Source organism: Nematolebias whitei, chromosome 7 (genome assembly GCF_014905685.2).
Source record: "Nematolebias whitei isolate Nwh7 chromosome 7, NemWhi1, whole genome shotgun sequence".
In the NCBI taxonomy this organism is placed as follows: domain Eukaryota; kingdom Metazoa; phylum Chordata; class Actinopteri; order Cyprinodontiformes; family Rivulidae; genus Nematolebias; species Nematolebias whitei.
Genome location: NC_056504.1, coordinates 47,328,345 through 47,353,979, shown reverse-complemented (window position 1 = coordinate 47,353,979; position 25,635 = coordinate 47,328,345). Strand labels below are relative to the sequence as shown.

Here is a 25,635-nt window from a genome sequence, read left to right as displayed (position 1 = left end):
AATATAATCTAGATATAGAATATAATGTAGATATAGAAATATAATCTAGATATAGAAATATAATCTAGATATAGAATATAATGTAGATATAGAATATAATCTAGATATAGAAATATAATCTAGATATAGAATATAATGTAGATATAGAATATAAACTAGATATAGAAATATAATCTAGATATAGAAATATAATCTAGATATAGAAATATAATCTAGATATAGAAATATAATGTAGATATAGAATATAATCTTGGTATAGAATATAATCTAGATATAGAATATAATGTAGATATAGAATATAATCTAGATATAGAAACATAATCTTGATATAGAATATAATCTAGATATAGAATATAATGTACATATAGAATATAATCTTGGTATAGAATATAATCTAGATATAGAATATAATGTAGATATAGAATATAATCTTGATATAGAATATAATCTAGATATAGATTATAATCTTGGTATAGAATATAATCTAGATATAGAATATAATCTAGATATAGAATATAATGTAGATATAGAATATAATCTTGGTATAGAATATAATCTAGATATAGAAATATAATCTTGATATAGAATATAATCTTGATATAGAATATAATCTAGATATAGAAATATAATCTAGATATAGAAATATAATCTAGATATATAATATAATCTAGATATAGAAATATAATCTAGATATAGAAATATAATCTAGATATAGAATATAATCTTGATATAGAATATAATCTAGATATAGAATATAATCTAGATATAGAATATAATGTAGATATAGAATATAATCTTGATATAGAATATAATCTAGATATAAAAATATAATCTAGATATAGAATATAATCTAGATATAGAAATATAATCTAGATATAGAAATATAATCTAGATATAGAATATAATGTAGATATAGAATATAATCTTGATATAGAATATAATCTAGATATAGAATATAATCTTGATATAGAATATAATCTAGATATAGAATATAATCTAGATATAGAATATAATCTAGATATAGAAATATAATCTTGATATAGAACATAATCTAGATATAGAATATAATCTAGATGTAGAAATATAATCTTGATATAGAATATAATCTAGATATAGAAATATAAGTACAGTCCATTTACTATTGTGATCCGTTTTTCGGCGTATTTCTCATCCTGCATATTTTAAGCTATTTCAACAAATCATAAATCAAAACGTTCAGCTCTTTCAGGTGACATTTGGTGTGAGTGAAACTTTATCTTTTTGAAATATTTACTCATATATATATATATATATATATATATATATATACTTATATTTCCTGTCTGCACTCCTTTCTGCTAATCTGCTTTTGTTTTAGGATTCAAGGATTTTTATTGTCGTACCAGTTCACATTTGCATGTGAACGGTACGAAATGAGGACTCGGGTCTCCAGATCAAGACGCCCAACAATCAACAAATAAATAAATACAAGAGTGTATAAATATATACGCGTGCACTCGCACTCAAACGTGTGCGTGTGTGAGTGCGTAAATAAGTAAAGTAAGATGAGGCTGAATTAAGTGCTGCTCTGGATGCTCCTCAGCCTCCTGCTTGAGGAGGGGGGGGGGCACAAGGTGATGCAGGTGCAGACGCTCTCCACCACACAGAGCCCTCCCAGCTCCCGAGTCCAGCTCTCCTCCTTTCACGACACACAGAGTCCCCCCCCCCCCCCCCCGATGGTCACGATCCGCTCCGAACAACTGAAGACCGTTGAGTCCGGCACGTTGTTGTTAAACCAGGCGAAGAACATCACAGTTCTTCATCTCTGTAGAAACACGTCCTCAGATGTTACAAGTCCACTTTGTTATCCGGTCATTGGTCAGATAGAGAGTAGGAATAGGTGTTTTTTTGAGCCTGGGCCAACGCGCCCCCGCTTCCCCCTCCTCCTCCTCCTGACTGTCGCTCCTCGTCCTCACTGCTGCGCCGTCCTCAGGAGCCGCTGTCCGCCGACTGCGGATTTCAGAACTCGACCGAACCGTCTCTGATGGCCATCAGCTCGTTGGAGCTGTAGCGCTTGCTGCTCCGGGTCACGGCTATAGATTGATGTATATTTGGTCACGAGGTGCTCTTGTTTCAACCATTATAGAAACTCTTTGGACAGTGAGCTTCAAAAAAAACAACAGTTTTTGGGATTTTAATCGGTTTGTCGAACAACAAACAATCTTTCACTCTTCAGACTCCACCGGCTTATCTCAGAAACATCTAAATGTATTTTATTAGGAGAGTGATGTCTCTATAACTGGAGCACGCCCTCCAGTCCCCCTTTTTGAAGAGAGGAACACTGCACCAGCCCAGTCTGCCAACCCACTTTCTAATCTAATATTTGTGTGTCAACAGGTTTGGGTCTGACGGTCGGTGTGTGCAGGAGGATCACGTCGCAGCTGATTGGAGCTCTGAGCAAACAAGAAGACGCGTCCGTTCAGTTGGAGGCCCTGGACATCCTGTCGGACATGTTGGGAAGGTAATTATCAGTCCGTTCCCTTGAAGGTGAGGTCCTCGTTACAGGAAGGAGCCCGGCTGCAGGTGCAGTTGAAGCTTCGCAGCTACACGAATAATGTTGTTCATAAAATCTGAGTCGGTAATTTCTCATCTTGCTCGTCCTGCAGGTTGAGCGGCGCTCTGGTCAGTTTTCACGGCTCGCTGCTCTCCAGTCTGCTGCCTCAGGTAAACGGACAAACTCGAGTTGATCTCGTGTCCTTCCCTAAAGCACTGCTGCGTTTACTGACACGAACGAGAAGCTTTTCAGTCGGAAGGTATAACAAAATGCTGCCTAAAAAACAAGAAAACGATCTAAAATCTAATCGAAATCAACATTTAAAAGACATTTTGTCAGTTTTGTGAGATGAGCCGTGGAAAAAATCTGCCTTTCATAGCTGCGTTTTATAACTTAATGTTTTTTTGTAATGTTTGTGGCACGTTTAGTCAAAACGCTAAACGATTAGAAGACGCTGAGGTTGTTGTTGAGACAGTTTTGAGAAAAAGGGACTAACCTGTTTAAATAAAGGTTAAATAAAAAAAAGTACCAGAAAGAAGCTTAACCTACGATAAGGAAGTAGAAAGGGCTGAAATGAGCTAAAAGAAATGTGGAATTAGTTGAAAAAGCTAAAATGAGCATTAAACAGCTAAAAAGTAGCTGAAATAGCAGAAAAAGCTGAATCTAGCTGAAAATAGCTGAAAGGAGCATAATAAGCGGAAATTATCATAAAGTAGAGCTGTCATTTCTAACCTGAGCCCTAAGATTGGCCCGAAGTCAGAGCGGGTCAGGGCGGTGTAGGGCTTTTAATTGGGCCAAGATCAGCTACGATCCAATTATATGATAGCATGGCCTGCCATACAATCACCAGCCGCACACGGCCATTTCACCGCGAGCTGACCGGCCTTGAAAGAGTAAAAAGTTCAGTTAAGCTTCAGATGGGACTGTTCTGCCAGGAAGTGATCCATCGCCCAAATGGACGTTCATTCAGCCGCTTCACTCAGCGGACGCGGCCGATGACCCAAACAGGTGAGATCCCAAAGCAGACACGTGTGTCAGAGCTGTCTGCAGAAGAATGCAGCAGAAACGGGGTTTAAATGCTTTTTTTATGGCCATGAAAGGACAAACACCCCCTCAGCTCCGATCTTCTGCACTTTTTATTCAGCTGCGCGTCCACGGCCGTTAATAACTAATTAAAAATGTCGGGCTCTTTTCCGGGTTCGGACCTGTAATTACTGTTTATTTGTCGGGTCGGGTGGGATTTGGAAATTATAACTGCAGGCTGGGGCCGGGTCGGATAGGATTTTTTGGGTCTACCATAAAGAAGTTAATTAGGCTGAAAATAGCAGAAATTGCCACAAAAAACTTGAATTTATCTGAAAACAGCTGAAAGTAGCTAAAATTTTTTCTAAAAACTTAGCTGAAAAAGTTGAACAAGTTTAAATTAGCAGAAGAAAGCAGAAAGAACATGTTTGCCCAATTAGGCTGAAAGAAGCCGAAATGAGCAAAGAAAGTAGAAATTATCTGAAAAAAGCTGAAATTAACAAAAGAACAGCTGAAAAGTAGCTAAAGACAGAAATAAACTGCAGTTACAAGAAAGAAGTGGAGAGAGCACATTTTTGCTGAATTAGCACGAAAAGTGTTGAAATGAGTGCAAAAAATGTGGAATTAGCTGACAAAGCTTAAATTAGCATGAAAACAGCTGTATATTAGCTGAAATAGCAGAAGAAGCTGAAACTAGCAGAAATAAGCAGAAAGGAGGATAACTGGCTGAAATTAGCAGAAATAAATTAGAAGCACAAAAATGTAGTTAGAACGAATCTGAAAGGAACAAAAAACAGCTGAAAGTAGCTGAAAAAATGTTTAAATTTGCAGAAGGAAGCTGAAAGAAGCTGAAGCAGAACAAAATGTGAAAGGAGCGGTAAAAGCTTGTAAACATATTTAAAGATTTGAAGGATGTAAAATGAGCTCAGTTCATTTTCTATGAAGAAAAAAGTGTCAGAAAAGGCTAAATATTTCAAAAAGCCAAAGTTGCACCAACAGTCAGGATTGTCCTGAAAGAGCTGAACCTTTTGATATGATTTGCTGAAAAAGCACAAAAATTGTGGAACGAGAAAAATGCTGAAAGTCGTACAGAAGAAAAATCACAATTGAGTGAATGCTCCATAAACATTCAGACTATCAGGAATGTGTTCAAGGCTTTAAATTCTTAAACATCAAGTTGTTTTCAGCTCCATTTAACTTTTCTGCGTTTAGTTTCTTAATTGATCATTTTTAAATGTTAAAATAAACCAAAAATAAATTTAGTTTCGGTTTTAGTTATTCCATCATTTTCACCTTAAACCTCCCTCAGCTAACCAGCTCCAGGATGGCGGTCAGGAAGCGCTCCATCTTGGCCCTGGGTCACCTGGTGCCCTGCTGTAGCCCCGCCCTCTTCTCCCAGCTGACTGAGCACCTGGTGAGCGAGCTGGCTAAGAACCCGCAGACCTCAATGACGAGGACGTACATCCAGTGCCTGGCGACCGTCAGCCGGCAGGGCGGCCATCGAGTCGGTGAGATGACATCCAGCGTCAAACGGGAAAACGTCCTTAAATAAATCTAAGCGGGTGGAGTCAGGTCATCTGGACGGGTTCTTCTTATTTAATCCAAAAGACTTGTTCAGTCTGAGGAGCTGCAACAAACTCCGGCTTCTCAGCAGCACGTCCTCATAAAGTCGAGCACTTCCTGTTTATGATCATTGAAGACGGATCCCGCTCGTTTAAATTAGATAAATTTGTGTTTAAGTTGACTGTAGCTGCAGTCTCCTTCACCTTTTGTTGGTTTTACAGGTGAACACTTAGAGAGGCTCACCCCTCTGGTGGTGAAGTTCACTGGCGTTGAAGACGACGAGTTGAGAGAATATTGTTTCCAGGCCTTGGAAGCTTTTATACGAAGGTAAAACTCTCAGCCGTGTTAGGAAACATCAAGCGGACTTCCGTCCATGTCTTCTGTCTGATAATAAAATATAAGGACTGGTCACCACGAGGAGCAGAACCGAGCTCAGAGTCAAACAAACGGATCTGATGATAATCTGCAGCTTGTAATTTACAGACAGAACGTCTCCGTTACAACACAGATTAGAAGCAGACTGAAATATTATCAACAGACAAAAAGTTGTTCTCTTGATTAAAAAAAAAAAGAACATGGTGTCAGGAGAACCCTTTACAGATGTATCCAGATGTTTGTTTTCTCATGTGTGGCTCAGAATTGGACATCACGGTGAGGAAGAGTTCTTAAAGCCGAACATCTCGCCTAGGCCTGTCACGATAACAGATTTTACCGAGCGATTAATTGTCTCAGAAATTATTGCGATAAACGATAATATTGTTTGAAATTTGACAGTAATTTGTTTTGCATGCAGTACCTTTTCTCAACCACTGGATGGCAAAATAAGACTGTTTGAACCGAAGGATGGATAGTGAGGGAGCGAGCAGCGTGTCTCTAAGAAATATGTGAGGGAGGCGCTTTGGAGCTTTGACAAGACGGAGGTTTTTCCTGACGTCGGTCTGTTAGCTTAGCTCGTAGCTTAACTTCTTTAATGATCCAAAACCACGATTTTGGATCATTAAAATGGATTTTAAAGAGAAAGGGCGGGGTCAGTGAAGAGCACCGGAGTTGAACTTTTTGTCATCCAGTGTCTTCAGGAGAAAGAGAGAGACACGAAGAAACGATAAAGCCGATAAATGAAAATGAGGTTGATAATTTTCATTCATCATGCGATTAATTGATCAATTGATTTATTGTTTATTGCGACAGGCCTAATATCACCTGATTACAAAAATACAATTCGGTAAATGTTATTTTATTACTGTTTTTTCTGGCGTATAAGTCGCATCAGTCAACAAAAAAAAAGCATCATGAAGAGGAAATAAACATTTAAGTCACTTCGGCGTATAAGTCGCATTTATTATACGTTTATTTAATGGTCAAAACAGCTTAATTTCGCCTGGGCGGCGTGGTGCCATCCATCCATCCATCCATCCATCCATCCATCCATCCATCCATCCATCCATCCATCCATCCATCCATCCATCCATCCATCACGGCCGGGGTCGCGAGCTCTCCAGCGTTCCTCCGCCTGCACCAGCTGACTGAAGTGAGCGTGCACGTGAGGACTCGCTGTTTCAGTTCTTCGAAAGTTAAAGCGTCAAAAATTGCGTTTGAATATGAAAAAAAAAAAAACGCATATAAGTCGCAGGACTGACAAATCTATGCAAAAAAAACCCGTTTATTTATATGCCGGAAAATACGGTATATATAATATATAATGTCAGGATAAGGTTTGTTTATTAAAATTAAAAAGTTAAATGTTTTTTTAAAACTGGCATTGCAGGACATTTTTTGCAGTTATTTAAAAATCTTGTTTTTACTGTTTCTCTCTTAATTTTTTTCTGTCTGCTGTTGGTCAGGTGTCCAAAGGAGATGTCGCCTCACGTTGCCACGGTGACTCAGCTCTGTCTGAAGTTCATGACCTTTGACCCAAACTACAACGATGACGACAGCGAGGAGGACGAGGAGGACAGCATGGACGTAGAGGACGGACTTGACGAAGGTTTCTGAGACTCGTCCACGTGTCTGTTCTTGTATCGGGTCGGGATCTTTGTGTACCTGAAGCTGATGTTCAAGAAGGAAACTAAAAATGACGAAGTCTTCTGAAGCGTTCGTGCCACGAGATTTTATTCCTCATGGTCTTCGCCGCGGCTGTCGTGTCTGTTTGTTTTGAGGAATGACGGTTTAATCTGACGTCCTGCCTCCGTCCAGAATCAGACGACGAGTACAGCGACGACGACGACATGAGCTGGAAGGTTCGCCGTTCTGCAGTCAAGTGTCTGGAGGCGCTGATCGCCATGCGCCGGGACCTCCTGCTCTCCTTCTACTCCTCTGTCTGCCCCGCCCTGCTGGCCCGCTTCAAGGAGCGCGAGGAGAACGTGAGGGCCGACGTGTTCGCTGCCTTCTCAACGCTGCTGAGGCAAACCCGCGTGGACTTGAGTCACCACGGCCTCGTCACGGCCGCTTCAGACCCGAGCCGTCGGGAGGAGGAACCGGCGGTCGCTCAGCTGAAGAAACAGGTCCTGGTTCTGTCCATAACTCCAAAAAGAACATGTTAGAACGTCTCTCCTGTGCTTTTAGTGTAAAACTCAGACATTTCATTTTTGGCTACATGAAGTTTTTACATTGTTTCTCTAAAGTCAGTATTTTTTTTATTTATTTAGCACCTTTTAAAAACCAAGTTGCAACAAGCTGTGCATCAAATAAAGTGCACATCAAAACAAGCAATCATAAAATAAGAACAAAAGCAACAAATAAGAGGAAAACAGTAACTTTAAAACACTGAAAATGCATAAAATGTATAAAAGTGACGTGTGAAGCACAGAAGCTTTTAGAGAAAAGGCAGATTTTCAGGTGCATTTTAATCTTCGACATTTTGCTGAAATCAGCTGATGTTTTTGACTAAAACTTGCAATTAATTAATTTTCTCTAAGTTGAATTTGAATCATTTCAAATCTTAAAAACTGTTTTTCCCCACAGATATTTGGTTCTGCTAGAAGTCTTCTCAAAATGTACCTAGAATTAACGGCTTCGGGCTTCATATGTATTAAAAATAAATCGATAATATTAAATCTCTCTTTTCGTTCGGAGAGAAACGTGTAAAGATGCGTCCATCTCCACGTTCAGGTTCCGGTGATCGTTAAAGCTCTGCACAGACTGCTGAAGGAGAAGAGCTTCAAGTCTCGACAGGGATGCTTCTGTCTCCTCACAGAGCTGGCTCACACGGTTCCTGGATCCCTGGAGGAGCACATACCTGCACTAATACCTGGTACCCCCCGCCCCCCACACCTGGTTTACATTTTGTCCTACCTCCTTTGGTTTTCATTTTGAATCAGTTCTTACAAAATAGACACGCTTGTCTGTCGTCGTGTTTTCTTTCCTCTTTTCTTCCTCATTTTTTCTCTTTTCCTCTTCATCCCTCCACCATTCTCTCCTCCAGGCATCATCTTCTCCCTGACAGACAAGTTCACCTCCTCCACCATGAGGATCGATGCTCTCTCCTTCCTCAACGTCCTCCTCCTCTCCCTCCCTCCGCAGGCCTTTCAGACACACGTGCAGGTTTTTCCAACCTTCAACATTGTTAAAAACAAACAAACAAACTTGAAGACAGAACATTTTTAATTCAGATGGTGGAGTATCATCATCATCATCACTTTTATTGTCCCCTTAGGGGAATTTTCCTTGCAGCAAGGTGGCGAGAAAACTAAAATACAGCACATAAACAGTCACACCACAAAATTGGCAAACAGTAAAAATCCATGTACAAATATCAATAAAACAAGCTGAACAACAACAACAAGCCTGGTTACATTTAAAATGTATCCGATCAGATTTATCTGTCCTCTTCCACCTCTGAAGAAATATAAAGTAAAACAGCTTTGGAGTTATTCACATGAATAGAATACGACAGTTCCAAGTTAAAGCTCAGGTCTCTGAGCAAACAAAGAATCTTCAGATTCTGGTTGTGGAATAGCTGGGACTGTCTTGTGGCTCCTGCAGGTTCTGCTGCCCGTGGTCTTGTCGTGTGTCGAGGACACTTTCTATAAGATCACCTCGGAGGCCCTGCTGGTCACTCAGCAGCTCATCAAAGTCATGAGACCACAGGGACAGACGGACACTTCTGGAGGATTTGACCCCAAACCGTTCGTCAAAGAGGTACTGAAGGATTCTTTCAGCTGTCTTCTATATGCTTCATTTTTATTTGCAGGAGTTCTATAAATGAGTTACCCAAACTCTTTCAGTAGAAATGAGCAGGAGTTAGTTTCCTTCAGAATATCAGTTTTAAAATAAAGTCAACTTTATTTATAAAGCGCATTTAAAACAGCAGCTGTTACCAAAGTGCTTAACAGTAAAATCAATGGGAGCAATTTCATGGGAAAAAAGTAACAATAAAAATAATGATAGTACTGAAAATTAATTACAAGCATCAAAAGAAAAACAGAAATGCAGAGAAGTAAAATATTAAATCAAGTCACGCTGTGTAAAAAGCCACGAAAACAGAGATTTAAAAGCAGGAAGTGAAGAGGCCTGTCTATGTTGGGGGGGCAGATTGTTCCAAAGTTCGGGACCCACGACTGAAAAAGCCAGATCACCTCTGAGCTTCAACCTTGTTTTTGGAACAGCCAAAATCAGCTGATCGGATAATGCAGGACCCGATAAGGAACATATGGTTGCAGTAGGTCAGGGAGGTATGAGAGTGCAAGGCCATTTAGACACTTAAAGGTTAGTAGGAAAATTTTAAGATCAATTCATGGAGCCAGTGAAAGGAGGACAAAACTGGTGTAACGTGATCAAAACTACGAGTTCCTGTTGAGTCGAGCTGCAGCATTTTGGACATGAAATTGTGACTTGACTGACCCCAACATAGATCTTAAACCATCTTGAGATTTGTAACAGACTGCTTAAGATATGGCTCAAGAGAGTCAAGGTTTACTGGAACAGAGACTGCAGTAGAGCTAGGGCTAAACTCAATAACTTCAGTTTTCTGATTGTTGAAACTTAAAAAGTATGAATTCATGCCTTGATGTCATAAAGACATTTTAATGGGGTGAATGGAGCAAGAACTATTAGGTTTTAAGGGCAGGTAAATTTGACAATCATCAGCATAACAATGAAATGAAAGACCATGTTTCCTTAGGATGAAAAGGGGGTCCAAGAATCAAGCCCTGTGGGACCCCACAGGAAACAGGCAATGATGCAGATACACTATTTCTAACCTTAACACAGAAACTCCTGTCACTTAGGTAAGAATGGAACCATTCTAATTCTGCACCAGTAATCCCAACCCAGTGTTCTAACTCGTTATAAGGATACTGTGGTCAACAGTATCAAAAGCAGCGATAAGGTCCAGGAGTACAAGTATCACACAAAATAAAGTAAATTATAAATTCTTACAGGCTTTATTAGCATTTCTTTAGTTAAAGTGTCTGTTGATGTTGTTTTTTTGCCTTATTTGGATCCAGACAGGTTTTATTTTCTCACCTGTTCTTCATAATGTTTTTGTCCCTCCCAGGTGTTTTCAGTCACAATGAAAAGGCTCAAAGCTGCAGACATCGACCAGGAAGTGAAGGAAAGAGCCATTTCCTGTATGGGCCACATGGTGTGCCACCTTGGGGACCACCTGGGCGCAGAGCTTCATGGAGTCTTGACGATCTTTTTGGAGAGATTAAAGAATGAGATAACCAGACTGACGGCAGTTAGAACCATCACTTTGATTTCTGCTTCCCCGTTAAAGGTTCAGTAAGACATTTTTTTTCTGCCTCTCATTGGAGTGTTTTTAATAAAAACATAAAATTAACTTCTGTCCCTCTTCAGATAGACCTGTCACCCATCCTCCCGGAGGCCCTGTCTGTTTTGGGGTCTTTCTTGAGGAAGAACCAGCGAGCTCTGAAGCTCGGCACGTTGGCGTGTCTCACAGCTCTGGTCATTCATCACGCTGCCAGAATCAAACCTGCAGCTCTGGAGCCGGTGCTGAATGAGATTCCCCCTCTGGTGGATGAGAGTGACATGCACGTATCACAGGTATGATTAACCACATCCTCAAAGGGATTTTATATGTTGTATGGAGCACCTATGAGCAATAAGTATCTCACCTGCAGTCAGAAGGGCACATAAGGGACTGGGGGATCTTAACCCAATCCAAGATGGCTGCCACAGCTAATCAACCTTGAAAATTGGCAACAACTCAGTGAATTTTACAGATATTGAGCTTCAGCGTAATGTAGTACTGAATGTCATTTATAGCTAAGTGCTATACATCAGTATTATGCATAACGTTAATGTAGTTTTCTATTTTTCATCATAACATGATTTTAGTGTAAAACATTAATGCTAGACTGAATGGAGTAGGAGTTAGTAGGAGAGATCATCTCTCTCCAGTTTTAGCTTCTCTCCATTGGCTCCCTGTCAAATTCAGAATTTAATTCAAAACCCTACTTCTAACCTACAAAGCCCTCAACAACCTAGCTCCATCTTACATTACATATCTTACTGTTCCATATTTTCCCAACAGAGCACTTTGCTCTCAAACTGCAGGCTTACTTGTGGTTCCTAGAGTTTCTAAAAGCAGAATGGGAGGAAGATCTTTCAGTTTTTAGGCTCCTCTCTTGTGGAACCAACTTCCAGTTTCTGTCCGTGAGGCTGACACGTTGTCCAGTTTTAAGACTTTCCTTTTTGATAAATCCTATAGTTAGGGTTGGCTTGTTATGCTGCTATAGGTTTAGACTACTGGAGGACAAATTGACCTAATTTTTTCAAATGAATAGTTACAAATGCATATTGAATAGTTTGCATTTGAAATTATTTCTACCTTAACGTGACTCCCGACCTGCCATTGTGTATCTGTTCCTCTCAAACCCAGCTGGTTGAAGCAGATGACCACTTGTCCTGGTTCTACTAAAGGTTTCTTCCTCATGAGGGAGTTTTTCCTTTCCACTGTCGCCTTCATGCTCAAGATAAGAGTTCTGTAATGGAGTTAAACTCAAAGCAGTCTGCTCCTCAGATAAATAATGTTAAATTATTTTTTACATATGTGAGTGTTTCTGTTCAGTGCCCTGAGACGACTTCTGTTGTGACTTGGCGCTATATCAATAAACTGAATTGCATTGCTTGACTGATGTTAGCATCAATGCTACTTTCTTTATTTTATTAGGCTTCATTGCTGCTATTTGGGCAGAAAACAGTCACGGACTGACGTGCTTTACTTGATACCAAATAAGAGTTTGAACCAGCATGAAGCCATGATAATTCTTGACTAAAGTACTGAGAAAGGATGTTTAAATCATCCTGTGAGACACTCCACATGTTTCTGTTCAGGTGTCCATCACTTTGCTGACGGTCATGGCCAAAGCCTTCTCCTCCTCTCTGGCCAAGATCAGCTCATCTGTGCTGCCAGGAGTCTTCAGACTCATCCACTCCCCTCTGCTGCAGGGTGGCGCTCTGGGAGCCATTCTGGACTTCCTTCAGGCCCTGGTTCTGTCCAAAGCCACTAACCTGGGCTACAGGTGAGACGTTGCGATACGGCGAGTTCAACCTTTGAAACTAGGACCAGCGCTGCAGTCGGGTCAGCAAGTATCTGGTGGGAAAGCAGTTCAGAGTTGATAACTGATCATGTTTTGGTTGACCCACGAGGGTTTATAATTGCTGATGATAATCGGGTTGTTTCAGAGCTGGCGTAGCAAATAATAACCAGCAGTTTGGAAACACAATCATGTAAAAACGTGGTGTTTCCCTCAGGCTCGTAAACAGCTGTTACTTCATCAGGAGACGTGAAAACCTTCCAAAACTCACAACGCTAAACTCACTTTAGGTGATTAAAAGCCATTATATTATCTTTCAAAACATGAAAACAGCAGAGGGAAACCAGACCAGAGCTCCCCTCGCGTCACCAGAACAGATTAAATCACGTCTCGGGTGTGCGGACGTCACTCCGAGTCACATCTGAGTCAGCTCTGCCGTGTTATTTTAAGAAATCAATGATGACAGGATTACAGTTTTTAAGGGGAACTCCACAAATTCCAGTTCTCTAATCACAGGCAGTGATGCTCAGTCTGGTGAGCGTGCTGTAATGTCTTCTGTGGTTCTCCAGGACTTCTGCTCGTTTTGAGTTGACGTATGACTCGAGCAGATGATATCTCACCTTCGGACTAGCCCTGGGTCTTGGCCTCGCGTGGTGGCAGGAAAGCCGATCCCCTTCTCTGGAGGCTCAGACGGTTTTTGTTGGACGCTTTCGATGACATCAGGACGATACGTCCGATGAGATCGGGCTCCTCAGACGTGTGCAGAACAGGTTTATCTGTGGTTCTGTTGTGACAGGAGAGCAACAGTTTCTCTGGACGAAGCACAACAAAGAGTTCACTCCTTTGGAAAAAGGGAATAATCTAGCCGTGCTGCTGAGGGTGAAAGGCGAGGATGTTTATGCATCTGTAGCGTTAGCAAAATATCTCATGAACCTGAAAGTTCACTGAAAGGAGTCATTGGATGGACAACTCATTAACTTTTCAAGATGGTGTGACCTTAGGAAACACAAAATTGGCTTTAATGCAGTATCTTTTATAGATATTGGCATACAACTTGGGGTGGTAGTAGATGAGAGTCATCCTGTCTATGACTGATCTTATTGCTTAATATTGTGCATGATGTCATTTACAGTGTTTGACCAAACGTTCTAACCCCTCTCTTTTCAGCAAAATATAATTTCAGCTTGCAATTGGCACAAAAGGCAGCGGGCGATGTGCAGTTCTTCAAGGAACGTGCAAATAACATTTTCCTCTCGACATGTTTCAGATTTAGTTTCAGAAGCCGTGCTGCAGTATTTTATTCAGAATCATGTACACTGAAGAAGAGCGCCATAGTTTGAGCAAACTGTTGCCATCAGACGTTAGACGTTTGAGTTTATCTGTTGGATAAATAAATATCCTTTCATCATCATTTACTCAAATAAGCCACTCTGAGGATGTGAGAAGATTTTTAACCGGTCTTTACTCGCAAAGGTAGACGGTCACGATAAGGCTTTCACAGATGTACAAAAGTTACATGCTTAGAGCCTCGTCAGTGAGAATCTGCAACCGGGCAGTGAAACAGGAAGTGTTTTATAATACACGCTTTTCAGACAGAGGCGAGGTCAAGACGACCTCGGCTTTCCAGCTTGCAGACGAGGAGAAGGCCTTGGAGTTATCACACACACGGCTCAACATTAATTTAACATTAGTTAGTGATAAACATCCATAACCTTTACCTAAATTCCCTTGACATTATCATTCTGGTGGAATATTTCTCTCCAGTCAGTTGCTGAAGTCTCTCATGGAGCCTTTTCAAAGCGTGAAGTCGTCTGCAGACAGCAGCGTCCTGCACAGACAGTCCTACCACTCCGTCGCTCGCTGTGTGGCCGCTCTGTCCTCAGCTTCGCCCAGAGACACGCCGAGCACCGTCAGTGCGCTCATACAGCAGGTCTGAGGCTCTTTGTGCTCATCGTATAGTTTCAGCTTCAGATCAGAACAAACCTGTTATTAGCACTGACTTTATCTGTCGTTGTTGATAAATTAATGTGCATTTGTGTCATCAACAGATAAAGAATCCTGGATCTCCAGAGTCGGCCCGAGTCCTGGCTCTGCTGTGTCTGGGGGAGGTGGGGAGGAGCGGCAGTCTGGGAGGGAGCAAGGAGGTGCAAGGAGTCATCCTGGAGGCCTTTTCCTCCACCAGCGAGGAGGTAAAACTGCTAAATAATAATTTATAATAATTATCTTATCAAATATTTTCACAGTTTATAGATTGAAAGTTTAAAACATGAAACAAATGTTTTTTTTTAAAGAATGATTTGTTTATTCTTCAATTAAATGCTTTATAGAACCAATCTACTTTTTTAGTTATTTGCAGAGCAATAAGTATTTTATTACCGTACTTGCCGCCGTATAAGTCGCATCAGTCCAAATATGTCTAATAAAGTGGAAAAATAAACCATAAATACGTTGCTTCACCGTATAAGTTGCATCTATTATGCATAACCGCTGATGCGTCGTGTTTGTTATGCATCACCACTGACCACCCGTAAAGGTGGGCCGGTGTTGTGCCAGAAATCGACAGGCTGCCAAATGGCGGCCGCGAGAGCGTGCACGGGAGGACTTTAACAAGAATTTAACAAGATTAACACAAAAAAAAAACAATTATTTGTTTGCTCAAAATTATATCAAAGTTGTGTCTCAGTTTAATTTGTCCTTAGTCACAATAACAAATTTTGCTGAGTGATTAATTGTCTCAGAAATTATTGCGATAAACGATAATATTGATAGATTTTATTTTATTGACAATCAGTAATTATTGTCAAATTTAAGAAGAAATGTTTTAATTTGTTTTGCATGTAGTCTCTTTTTTCGACCACCAGATGGCAATATAAGACAGTTTGAACCGAAGGCGTTCAAGGAGTTCACAAGTAAGGGAGCAGCGTGTCTCTTTAAGAAAAATGGGAGGGAGACCTCTTGACGTGACATGGGCTGTCTCTCTGCGGTTCTCAAAATGGCGGACGATCGGTGTGGTTTGAGCTCTATAGCATAGCATTTTTCACACAAAGCTTTTAATGAAAAGTCTGTAAACAAGTTCTCGGCTTCTTTTTGTAGAGAAAAACTTCTTACACAAAATCACGTGTTTTTTCCCGAGGTGGGCCTGTTAGCTTAACTCGTAGCTTAGCTTCTCAGATTAGCTGCTTTTAGCAATCCAAAAATGCGATTTTGTACGGATAAAATGCATTTTAAAGAGAAAGGGAGGGGTCAGTGAAGAGCACCGGAGTTGAGTCTTTTGTCATCCAGTGTAGAAGGAGAGAGACACGAAGAAACGATAAAGCCGATAAATAAAAATGAGGTTGATAATTTTTATTCGTCATGCGATTAATTGATTTATTGTTTATTGCGACAGGCCTACTTGTCCTTAATAAATACACTTTAATGATCAATTCAGCTGCATTTCAAAAGCCAATTCACGGCTGCGCGAGCGCGCAGAGGGAGGACTCGCTGTGCATTTCTTCGAAATTTAACAAGATTACCACCTAAAAACAATTATTTGTTTGCTCGAAATTATTGTGTGTCTCAGTTGAATTTTTCCTTAATAAATGCAATTTAACGATCAAATCAGTTGCATTTCGCCTGGGCGGTGCTCAAGTTGCAGCTGATTTGACGTTTGGTCCAGGAGTTCCGGAGCGAGACGAAGGTGGCTTGGTATGGCAAGCCAAGTGTCTCATTAATAGCCACTTTTACCTATTAATGAAACACTTGGCTTGCCATATTAGTCGAGGGCCCTCTAGCAGCTGAAAATGGTAGTGTTCAATATTTTCCATGTCAGAATGAATGAAATCGTCAGATCTCAGCCAAAAATTGGGTTAAAATATGGGACAAAAAACATAAATATGTTGCGTTGCTGTACAAGTCGCAGTGAAAACCAATTTATGCAAAAAAACCTGCGACTTATACAGCGAAAAGTACGATTCTACTATTAATGGATTTTTGGTGATTTTTATTTAACAAGTTCAAAACCCTTAAAATGAATTCTTATGTCTTACATTTTATTTAGACAGTTGTTGCTTCTTTCACACACTTCGTTACCAATCATGACGAGCGATGCTACACATTGTTTAAACTTAATAAATTATCATTAAATTTAGATAAAACTAAATACATGATATTTAGTAACAAAAAGAGAACAGTTGATGATCCATTTAAAATTGAGGGTGTTGAGATTTGTAGAGTTGATGAGATGAAATTTTTGGGTGTAATCATTGATGAACAGCTAACATGGAAAAATCACATAAATTCTGTAAGAACAAAAATATCTAAATCTATTGCAGTACTATACAAAGTCAGGGAATTATTAAATGATAAAGCTCTGTACATGTTGTATAACACAATCATTGTTCCACATTTAATCTATTGCATTGATGTTTGGGGGAAAGCATGTAAAACATTTACAAAACCTATTTTTATTTTACAGAAAAGAGCTGTAAGAATTATCACCAGAAAGCATTACAGTCACCCATCAAGCACATTATTTTATCAACTGAAGTTATTGAAGTTCCATGATTTAGTAGATTATAGTATTTTATCAGTTATGTATAGGGCTCAAAATAACACATTACCATTAAATATCCAAAGAAATTTTATTAAAAGACAAAGTTGTTACAATCTTAAGGGGATAGAGATATTTGTCAAACCAAAATTCAGAACTAGTCTGAAGGGAAGGTCTACCTCAATCCAAGGAGTTGGATTGTGGAATGGTCTAGAGAGTGATGTGAAAAATGTCAAGTCAATGTGTACATTTAAGAAAAAGATCAAAACTGAATTGTTAAAAAAGTATATATGAAGTAGCTTAGTGTGTGTTTTGTATTAGAATTAGAAAAATTAGAAAGTTATTAATTTTGTTCTGTTACTTGAAAATTAATATGTCTGAAATAATTGTTTGAAAAAAGGGGCAGATAAAATAAGATTTTTTCTTCTTTCTGCTGCCTTTCATTTTAATTTTTTTTGTATCTTTTTATATATTGTTATGGAATTGTTTTGTACTTTTTTAAAATGAATAAACTTCATACCATACCATACCATTGTCACTGCACTCACACCTTGTTTCTCCAAAAACACTACTTTTAAGGACATAAGGTAAAACAGTTTTCTTTTTATAAAACAAACTATTGTTAAATGTTCACAGGGCCTTTGTAAAACTTTCAACTGGTTAGTTATCCATAAAACAAGAGGTGAAGTGTGACCAGTAGAGTTGATTTATGCATTAAAAACATGAAAATCATTAAAAATGGAGATGTCAGTTTGTGGAGATGTGAATGTATAAGAACGTGTAGGTTCCTGATACATTCTCTGACATGGCTGTAGACGACAGTGTTTGTTTTTGTTTCTAGATAAAGACGGCAGCCTCGTGCGCGTTAGGCGGCGTGGCAGTCGGTAGTCTGAACGAGTACCTGCCCTTCGTCCTGAAGGAGGTTTTAGCTCAGCCTCGAAGACAATACCTGCTGCTGCACTCGCTCAAAGACGTCATCAGGTGCGTCTTCACTGGTTGTTACACCTCCAGCATCTTGTTAACGCTGTCATCACTCCAGGTTATCGTCATTTTAAATTATTTTACAGACCAACTTTTTATATTATGTGGTCTGACGACTCCTGAATACTTTTGGATGTCTTAGCGATTTAGCAAAACATTCAGCCCAACGAGGAGATGAATGGGTTAACTTTTAGTTTAATTTATTTTATAATTTTCAAAATATTTAACTTCATTTATTATATTATTACTTATTTCTTCGTAGAAATACTTTGATATCTCTGAAATCCATTAGAAACGTTGTTCCCGTTGAAACCTGCTTCAGTTTACGGGCTCTATATTTGTTTTCTTATGTTCTTTAAGGTCTTCTGTTAACTTTAGCTACTAACTATTGTTTAGCTACTTTTAGTTTTTAGCTCCTGTTCTGCTACTCTTAGTTTTAGCTAGTCTTAGCTATTTTTAGCTTCTAGCTACAGTTCTGCAAGTTTTAGCTTTTAGCCATCCTTTGCTGCATTTACTTAGCTTTTTTACTACATTTAGCTTTTAGTTTGAAATTTTTCTTTTTAACTAGTTTTGTTTTTCCATCTAGTGTTAAGCTTTTGCCTATTGCTCTGCCTCTTTTAGCTTTTAGCTAATATTTTGCTTTAACAACTCAGTTTCAGCTTCTTCAGGATGTTTCAGCAGAAATTCAGCTCTCAGTGTTCGCACAGTATTTTCTGTAAAAATGCACATTGTCTAGTTTCTAAAAGAAAACTTGATTTTTTTTAATCAATCTGGCTTCGTGTTCTGATTGAAGCTCTTTCTGTGTTCAGCTCCTCTCCAGCCTCCAGCCTCTCCCCTCTCGTAGAGTCCATCTGGGCTCTGCTGGTCCAGCTCTGTGAGTGTTCGGAGGAGGGAACCAGGAACCTGGTGGCTGAATGTTTGGGAAAACTGACGTTAGTCACCCCAGCACAACTTCTGCCCAGACTAAGACAACAACTTAAATCTGGTAGGGTGCAGGTTGAAAGCATTTTTAACTTTCATTGCAGTCAAGTTGTAAAAAAAGTATTTTCTTGGCATTTCAACTTTGTTTATTCGTGCACTATTGTACCCAATTTGAAACCCTAATTTGTTTTTTTTAATGTAAAACATAAAATCAAATATATCCAACAATTTTCAGTCAGGTCATCTGGACAGTTTCTTTTTTGCTGAAACGTTTCACCTTCCATCCAGAAGGCTTCTTCAGTCAAGGAAACGCACAACACAAAACTGATTCTTCCCCCAACAGCTTACTCCAAAGTGGAACAAACCAGTTATGTTGGTGCTAAAATCAAATATACTGATGACAGAAATGAAGTTGGAGAGTTAACATTAAATGGTACTTCTTCCAGTTATCTAACTGTTAACAATGGTGTACCACAAGGTTCAGTCTTAGGACTCACCCTCTTCACAATCTACCTAAGTAATGTAGATCAGATAATTCCTGATGCATCCTTACATTTCTATGCCGACGACACAGTTGTTTATTATCGAGCTAAAACAGTTGCTGTTTTTACAGCTTTTACAGTCTGGATTTGACATCATCCAGTCAGATTTGTTCTGTCTCAAACTGGTGCTAAACACTGACAAAACCAAAGGGATGTTGTTTTCAAACAGGAAGTTGGTCCCAGCAGTCCTTCCTTTTATTTTCTCTTCAAATGGTATTCCTATTGAGTTGATCAATTCTTATAAATACTAGAGTATCTTGGTTGATTCACATCTTTTAAGCCCCACATCGAAAACTTGGTAAGGAAACTGAAAGTTAAACTGGGTTTCTTTTTCAGAAACAGATCCTATCTAACTCTGAATGTTAGGAAACACCTTGTATATGTGACCTTCCTTCCCTCCATTGATTACGGTGACATTATTTACATGAACGCTCCTACAAGAACCCTGCAGATGTTGGACTCCGTCTATCATGATACACTAAGATTATAACTGGCTGTAACTACCGTACCCACCACTGCACCCTGTATTCACTGGTTAACTGGTCATCATTAACTTAACACAGACTCTCTCACTGGTACATTTTCATCTTTAAATCACTTCTTGGTCTGCTGCCTTCATACATCTCCTCCTACATGAGTGCAGCTACAGCGTGCGCTCTCAGGACATTATTACCTGCAGTGTTCCCTCAGTGAGGACTGAACTAGACAAAAGGGTCTTCTCCTAATCCGCTCCTGTTTCCTGGAATATCTTGATAAAGATCTGAAGCTCTCGACCTTGACCTCTCCAAGTGGCTTCAAACATCTGTTCAGCTCATGGCAAAAAAACCCAACGCAGACATGTTCCTGTTTTTAGTATTTTACATCACTTTATAAAGTACTTTGAGTCCTCAAGGCTCAATGAGACTAACCTGTATAAATAAAAGTTGAATGAACATGATGGGCTGTGAAAAGTCTTAATGGACTTAGGCCTTTTCTTTAACCAATGCTTCTTTGCACAGAACTCAGCCGAGTTTTGCTAAATCTGAGTAACTAAAAGCAAAATAAACCCGCAGGATTGTTTTTTGCCTCTTGTTAAGTGAAAACAAACGAGCAGACCGGTGGAACTCAGAGTTCTCCTTGTCGCCCTGCAGGTTCTCCTCTGGCTCGCAGCACGGTGGTGACGGCCATAAAGTTTACTATCGTTGACCATCCAGCTCCCATAGACTCTCTGCTGAAGGACTGCATCGGTAAAACACACAACCACAGTTTTTTTTTTTTTTTAGTTTGCTTACGAGAACAAGCCTCCTGCGGGTTCTAACTGAAAACATGTTGTCACGTTTTATTAGGGGAAAACAGGCGTAACGGCCTCTAAACGTCAATTGTAGCTCCGCACAAAGAACAGCGCGTTTAAACTGAGCCCAGCCTCCTTTAGTTGCCAAATACTATTTATTTTCCACGCCGTTGGTTGTAAAATTAGTTTTGAAGTCTTGATTTGAGCTTTTGATTCAGAAATATTGATTTGAACATGAATCATAACTGACAGGCATGGAGGTTTGGATTCATCCTGCAGATCCTGATCAGCTGTCTGCAGCATCAGCTAAAAGAAACGAGAGTTATTTAACTGAATTACATCTGTTTAAGGGGAGTGGTGGTGCAGAGGTCAGAGAAGGTGGACCTGTGATCGGAAGGCCACCTGTTCAACTCCCGGTACCAACAACATTAAAATACGATTTATCATGGAGGTTTAAAATTTATAACGGGTTTAAAAGGTTTTACACATCATTGCACTTTAAACAACTGGGTTGAATGGACGGCAGTGGCACATTTGTATTTATAAGGCCATACTAGGACTTCTTCCTTCGTATTTGTTGGCCTTTATAAAGAGAAAGTCCACCAGAGGATACTCTCTTCGTTGTGAGAACTTTTTACTTTCGGTGCCTAAAGTCCGAACTGAACTTGGAAAAAAATCTTTTCAGTTTTCTGCTCCGTCTTCTTGGAACCAGTTGCAGAAATACATGAACCTAAAGGAGCTGTTGTCACTAAATGTTTTTAAGGCTGTTCTTGGTGATTTGGAGAAGGAATCATCTGTAAATGTTTTAATTGAGGAATCTTTTAATTAATGTGTTTAGGACGGAGTTAACTTTTTCTGTTTTTGCTGTGAACGTTCTGTAACTTCTGTGTGCTGCTGCCAGTCTAGGCCAGGATTCTCTTGCAAAAGAGATTTTTAATCTCAGTGGGATTTTCCTGGTGAAATAAAGGTTAAATAAAATAAAATAAAAATAAATGTGGGTGGGATAGGTGAAGCACCCACACCTGCCTCCACCCTCATTTGCGTGAACTTGCAGAGTTAATAAGAGAGGTTTTTAAACTTTATTATTATTTTTCATTTTATTTTGCTCCTCTTGGTGATAGAACAAGTGTTCCTTTGAGTCGGAGCTACACAAACACACAAATATTTCCTGCATTTCTCTGTCAGGTGACTTCCTGAAGACTCTGCATGATGGTGACATCAACGTGCGTCGTGTCGCCTTGGTCATGTTCAACTCTGCGGCCCATAATAAACCATCTCTGATCCGGGGACTTCTGGGAACAGTTCTGCCTCACCTTTACAAGGAAACTCGGATCAGGAAGGACCTGATCAGAGAAGTGTGTGGGCTGACGGAGAAGCTGCAGATCTTAACGACCTGTGCAGATTTGACACTTCTGTGCTCCAACAGGTGGAGATGGGGCCGTTCAAACACTCTGTGGACGACGGCTTGGACGTGCGGAAAGCTGCGTTTGAGTGCATGTACACTCTGCTGGACAGCTGCCTGGAGGGGCTGGATGTCCTGCAGTTTCTGGATCACGTAGAGGAAGGACTCAAGGACCACTATGATATCAGGGTGAGCAGAAAATACGACAAGAAATAGATTTACAGTAGTCCCTCGCTTCTTCGCGGTACGACTTTCGTGTTTTTTCAATGATTATCAACTTTAACATCACTCAAGTGATTGGGATGGTACAGATAAAAAGTAAAAAAAAAATATTTAGGACAGGCGCTGCCATTTTGTAGTTTTCTTTCAATAAGCCTATACCATAAGCAATCAAAAGAACTACGTTACCCATAAGCCAACAGTGCTTCCATCCACTGCTTTCTGCCAAATGGAGGGAAAGTTTTTTGCAAATGTATGCTATCTGTTAAGCTGACAGGACTGGCAGGAAAGTCACAAATAATCCTGAAGCTGAACTCATCCTTGAAGTTGTAATAGTATCTTCACTGGTGAGTACCTGGGCTGCAGTTGATCCAGACTCAGTGTGACCTGGATCCTGGGGGCTGCAGGAGACAGATAGCAGTGGGTTCAGTCTGCTTCTGGTTGCGCGGTGCTGGTCTGGACCGTGCCAAGGTGGTGGACTACATCATGGGCAGCCTTGCGCACGAGATGTCCTTCCTGGAGCAGCAGCATGTGCACATCAACCTGGACGGGGCGGTGGGCTTCGTCATGCTGCAGGGTAACTTAATGGAACCGAGATCGAACGAAACCGAGCTTCTCCAGAGCTGCTGAGCAGTACATATAGGTATGTTGTTAAAATTACGTAGATTTAAGAGTTTAGAATTACAAGAGTGTGGGAAGAGTTTATTTTCATTTTCTTCTTCTTGTGGCTTTTCCCTCTTCAGGGTCTCCACAGCAAGTCGTCCTCCTCCATCTCACTCTGTCCTCACTCCAACTACCTCCATGTCCTCTCTAACTGCATCCATATATCTCCTCTTTGTCTTTTTCCTGGCAGCTGCATTTCTAACATCCTTCTACCAATGTACCCACTGTCCCTCCTCTGGACATGTCCAAACCATCTCAGTCTGGCTTCTCTAACTTTTTCTCCCAGTTGTTCAACCTGTGCTGTACCTCTGATGATCTCACTCCTAATCTTATCCATCCTTGTCACTCCTATAAGGAGAACATAAACATCTTAATTTCTGCCACTTCCAGTTCTGTCTTCTGTCTTTTTATCTATGTCTCTGTCTCCAGACCATACAACATAGCTGCTCTCACCACTGTCTTGTAAACTTTGACCTTTGCTGACACCCTTTTTGTCACAAATCACTCCTGAAACTTTTCTCAATCCACTCCATCCTGGCTGGACTCTCTTCTTCACCTCCTTACCACACTCCCCATGTTCCTGGACAGTGGACCCCAAGTCCTTGAAGTCCTGCACCTTTGTCTGTTGCCTTCATACATCTCCTCCTACTTGTCTCTGCGTGAGTGCAGCTACAGCGTGCGCTCTCAGGACATTATTACCTGCAGTGTTCCCTCAATGAGGACTGAACTAGGCAAAAGGGCCTTCTCCTATTCCACTCCTGTTTCCTGGAACATCTTACAAAAAGATTTGAAGCTCTCGACCTTGACCTCTCTAAGTGTCTTTAAGAATCTGTTGGACACCTGGCAGGGTCCAATGCTGACATGTTCCTGTTTTTAGTTTTCTACATTTGTCTTGGAATCTAGCTGTTTTTTTTTTTTTTGTTACCTTTTCCTTTTAGCCATCCTATTTGTTAAAAAAAAAAAAAAAACCTGTAATATGCTTTTTTATAACTGTTTATTGTTGTTGCTGTTGTCCATTGTTGTCATCTTTCTTTGTTGAAATCAGGTCTCTCTTGTAAATGAGTCCTCGAGGCTCAATGGGATTTACCTGTAGAAATAAAGGTTGATTGATTTGTGACCTCTGCTCCTTGTAGCCTCACTGTTCCACCTCCTTCCTCTCATTCACACACATGCACTCTGTCTTACTAAGGCTGACTTTCATTCCTCTTCTTTCAAGTGCATACCTCCACCTCTCCAAGTTGTCTTCCACCTGTTCCCTGTTCTCACCACATAGCACAATGTCATCTGCAAACATCATAGTCCACGGGGGTTCTTGCCTGACCTCATCTGCTAGTCGGTCCATCACCAGAGCAAACAAAAAGGGGCTCAGAGCTGATCCTTGATGCACTCCCACCTCCACCTTGAAGCTGTCACTCCTACAGCACATCTCACCACTGTCCTGCTGTCCTCATACATGTCCTGTACCAGTCTAACTTACTTCTCTGCCACTCCAGATTTCTTTATGTAATGTGGGAAGGGTTTATAAAGCTTTAAAATATTAATACTAATATAAATATAGCGTTTCTACTTTGCGGTTTTTCACTTATTGCGGGGGTGTCCGGAACATAACCCCCATAATAATCGCGGGACTACTGTATTGAGAAAGACTTTGACTTTAGACCTGAGGGAGAACGTGACACAACCACAGTCCAAATCTGTGCCACGTCTTTTTAGTTTTCCTCTTGTCTCACGGTTGTGTCTTTGTCCTGTAGATGCTGACCTTCTTGATGTTGGCCAGACTGGTCTCTTTAAGTCCTGCTGCTGTTCTGCAAAGACTGGACAGACTGGTGGAGCCTCTTAAAGCCACCTGCACCACCAAAGTATAAACACTCGCACACACACACGAAAAATTGTGGATAGCCGTTTAATAATTTGCATTAAATGTTAGAAAGAAAACTGTATATCCTGCTAATTAAAAAGTAAACATGTAGACTTTATGGTTACTTCCAGTGGACTAAAACATGGTCTCTGTCCCCCCACCCTCTGCAGGTGAAGGCTGGCTCTGTGAAGCAGGAGTTTGAGAAGCAGGAGGAGCTGCGGCGCTCTGCCATGCGCGCTGTCGCCGCCCTGCTGGCGGTGCCGGAAGTGGAGAGGAGCCCCAGCATGGCCGAATTCGCCAACCAGATCCGATCCAACGCTGACATGGCGTCCATCTTCCAGAGTGTCCAGGGAGGGGACGGAGGGGGCTTAGGACCCACAGAGAGCATGGATATGAGCTAGACACTGGCTGGTTTTTATAGTTTTTATAAAGGTATGTTTAAAAACTACATATAAAGAAGCTCTGTGTTTTTGATTACATTTGTTATACAACACCTACCAACAAACGGGTTGTTTTGGTGTGAAAACGTCTTCTGTGACAACATATTTTTATTTTACATGTTCAAAAATGACTGAATGGACTTTAAGCTTATTTATTTGGATTTTGAAGTCTTTAAAGTAGGAAATTTAG

At 40.3% G+C, this 25,635-nt stretch overlaps 1 protein-coding gene across 1 annotated transcript in view; it reads left to right on the top strand.

The window, feature by feature from the left end:
* Nucleotides 1-25,406, top strand: part of cand2 (cullin-associated and neddylation-dissociated 2 (putative)) — a 27,556-nt gene extending 2,150 nt beyond the window's left edge. Inside the window, exons 4-24 of the mRNA XM_037679692.1 lie at nt 2,377-2,500; nt 2,646-2,703; nt 4,866-5,064; nt 5,341-5,446; nt 6,961-7,103; nt 7,313-7,620; nt 8,228-8,369; nt 8,541-8,659; nt 9,101-9,256; nt 10,614-10,835; nt 10,916-11,122; nt 12,416-12,603; nt 14,383-14,548; nt 14,667-14,807; nt 17,991-18,130; nt 18,940-19,115; nt 20,724-20,819; nt 22,049-22,218; nt 22,290-22,454; nt 24,899-25,006; nt 25,176-25,406. Coding sequence (XP_037535620.1) covers nt 2,377-2,500; nt 2,646-2,703; nt 4,866-5,064; nt 5,341-5,446; nt 6,961-7,103; nt 7,313-7,620; nt 8,228-8,369; nt 8,541-8,659; nt 9,101-9,256; nt 10,614-10,835; nt 10,916-11,122; nt 12,416-12,603; nt 14,383-14,548; nt 14,667-14,807; nt 17,991-18,130; nt 18,940-19,115; nt 20,724-20,819; nt 22,049-22,218; nt 22,290-22,454; nt 24,899-25,006; nt 25,176-25,406 — 3,365 coding nt within the window. The remainder of the gene's footprint in view (nt 1-2,376; nt 2,501-2,645; nt 2,704-4,865; nt 5,065-5,340; nt 5,447-6,960; nt 7,104-7,312; nt 7,621-8,227; nt 8,370-8,540; nt 8,660-9,100; nt 9,257-10,613; nt 10,836-10,915; nt 11,123-12,415; nt 12,604-14,382; nt 14,549-14,666; nt 14,808-17,990; nt 18,131-18,939; nt 19,116-20,723; nt 20,820-22,048; nt 22,219-22,289; nt 22,455-24,898; nt 25,007-25,175) is intronic.
* Nucleotides 25,407-25,635: the final 229 nt, after the last annotated feature.